Source organism: Colobus angolensis, unplaced genomic scaffold (genome assembly GCF_000951035.1).
Source record: "Colobus angolensis palliatus isolate OR3802 unplaced genomic scaffold, Cang.pa_1.0 Scaffold413, whole genome shotgun sequence".
In the NCBI taxonomy this organism is placed as follows: domain Eukaryota; kingdom Metazoa; phylum Chordata; class Mammalia; order Primates; family Cercopithecidae; genus Colobus; species Colobus angolensis.
In genome coordinates this window covers 1,732,130-1,734,460 of record NW_012117522.1, presented here as the reverse complement: position 1 = coordinate 1,734,460, position 2,331 = coordinate 1,732,130, and the positions used below count along the sequence as shown (strand labels likewise).

The following is a 2,331-nucleotide window of genomic DNA, read 5'->3' as shown; positions in this document are numbered from 1 at the left end:
TTTACACCTACCTCACTGCAGGGGGTGACAGGTAAGCCAAGTTAGCCTATGAATATTTTGTTTGACCTGAATAGTATTTCTTAGAAACTGAGTTTGAATGCCTTTACACAGAGATTGTGTCCAGCTTGCCTTAGTCCCCACCATTCCTTATTCCCTTACACTTGGCCCACTTCACATACTTATGTTGCCTGACTGGCTGTTGTAGGTATTTGAGTTTTTCAACTCTACAGAGTGTCTATCATGGTGCCCAACAAACTGTGGGTGCTCATTCAACGACAGTTTTCCCTTTATTCCCATCTCTTAATGTAACCTGCCATAATAAACCATAGGCTTCTGCTTCCCAACCAGTGCCACTGACCTTGAGTCTGTCCTCTTAGGTCTGTGGTGGCCTCTAGGGAGGGGACAGAAGATAGTGCCTTACACGGGATTGAGGAACTGAAGAAGGTCTGTGCTTTTCACTGATATTGACCAGAGACCTCTATCTTCTCATGGGGCTGTAAAAGCCCCAGCATTCAGCCAAAGCCTATTTCCTCCCTCCCCTGTTCCTGGCCCTGATGTCCTCACACTGTAGGTTTGTGCCCTGGAATCCTCCCAGTTACACTGCCTTGTCCATCCTCATCTCCTAGGTGGCTGCTGGGAAGAAGAGGGTGATTGTTATTGGCATTTCTGTGGGACTCTCTGTGAGGAGAAAGATGGATTGAGTGCATCAATTTTAGAGAGAAGAAGTGAGTGGGAATGGAATAGCATGGAAGATAGATCAATGAGATGGGTGCTAGAAAGCAGGAAGTTTGCTCAAAGAATTTTGGTTTTAGTTTCACTAACTTGGATCGAGTCGTGTGAATGTGGGAAGATGGGGAAGGGATTCTATTTCAGAATAACTGTGTATCAATCAATCAGCAACCAAGATAGGTGAACTAGTCCAGGGCTAAGCAAACTATACTAGCTGGCCAATGCAGCCAGATGCCTGTTTTTAAAGTTTGTTTGTTTGTTTGTTTGTTTGTTTGTTTGTTTTTGAGATGGAGTCTCGGTCTGTCACCCAGGCTGGAGTGCAATGGCATGATTTCGGCTCACTGTAACCTCCGCCTCCAGGATTCAAGCAATTCTCCTGCCTCAGCCTCCCAAAAAGCTGGGATTACAAGTGCCCATCACCATGTCTGGCTAATTTTTGCATTTGTAGTAGAGACAGGGTTTCACCATGTTGGCCAGGCTGGTCTCGAACTCCTGACACGAGGTGATCCATCTGCCTCACTCAGCCTCTCAAAGTGCTGGGATTACAGGCATGAGCCACCGCACTGGGCCCTAAAATAAAGGTTAGTTTAGTTTAGTTTTGTTTTGTTTTTGTTGTTGTTGTTTTTTGAGGTGGAGTCTCCCTCTGTCTCCCAGGCTGGAGTGCGGTGGCATAATCTCCGCTCACTGCAGCCTCCTCTTCCCAGGTTCAAGCAATTCTCCTGCCTCAGTCTCCCCAGTAACTGGCACATGCCATCATGCCCGGCTAGTTTTGTATTTTTAGTAGAGACAGGGTTTCACCATGTTGGCCAGGCTAGTCTTGAACTCCTGACCTCAAGTGATCTGCCCACCTTGGCTTCCCAAAGTTCTAGGACTACAGGCGTGAGTCACCATGTCTAGCCCCTAAAATAAAGTTTTATTGGAACACAGCCATTTTTGTTTACATATGGCCTAGGGCCTCTTTCATGCTCTAACCATAGGGTCGAGTAATTGGACAGAGACCATAGGGCCCACAAACCCTAAAGTATTTACTATCTGGCATTTTACAGAAAAATATGGCTCCTGGACTAATCCCTTGCTACTTAAAATATGGTGCCTGCACCAGCAACATCAATGTCACCTGGGACTTGTTAGAAACACAAAATCTCAGGCCCCACTCCAGACCTACTGAGCATTTTAACAAGATTTCCAGGTAGTTTGAGAAGCACTGAGCCAGATGACTCCAAGTTTCCTCTCAATTCTGCAGCTCTCTGGCTCTAAGAATTCACTGAGCAGAAACTAGATCCCACCAGTGTTATATGTGGAAGGAAGCACACAAAGAGAAGAGGATATTGACTTCAAAGAGCTTATGATTTAGTTCAATAGTATTCCAACTTTACCATGCAGACGATTTCCTTGGGGAACTTGTTAAAAATGTAGTGCCCTTGAGGTACTTGTTAAAAATGTGCTCCCCCTTCAAATGTGGATCCAGTAGATTGTAACTATACCTAGGAATCTGCATTTTGAACAAGCATTCTGAAGGATTCTGATGCACTTGAGCCTCGGGCACCAGTCAGAGTAATGACCCCCTCATCATGCCCTTCTCTCTCTTCACCATCAGGCTCC

The 2,331-nt window shown here is 45.6% G+C and overlaps 1 protein-coding gene across 1 annotated transcript in view; it reads left to right on the top strand.

The window, feature by feature from the left end:
* The window catches only part of GCKR (glucokinase (hexokinase 4) regulator), a 28,889-nt gene that overhangs the window by 5,980 nt on the left and 20,578 nt on the right, over positions 1 to 2,331 (top strand). The window contains 1 exon segment of the mRNA XM_011956328.1: positions 961 to 975. Within this exon segment, the coding sequence (XP_011811718.1) occupies positions 961 to 975 (15 nt within the window).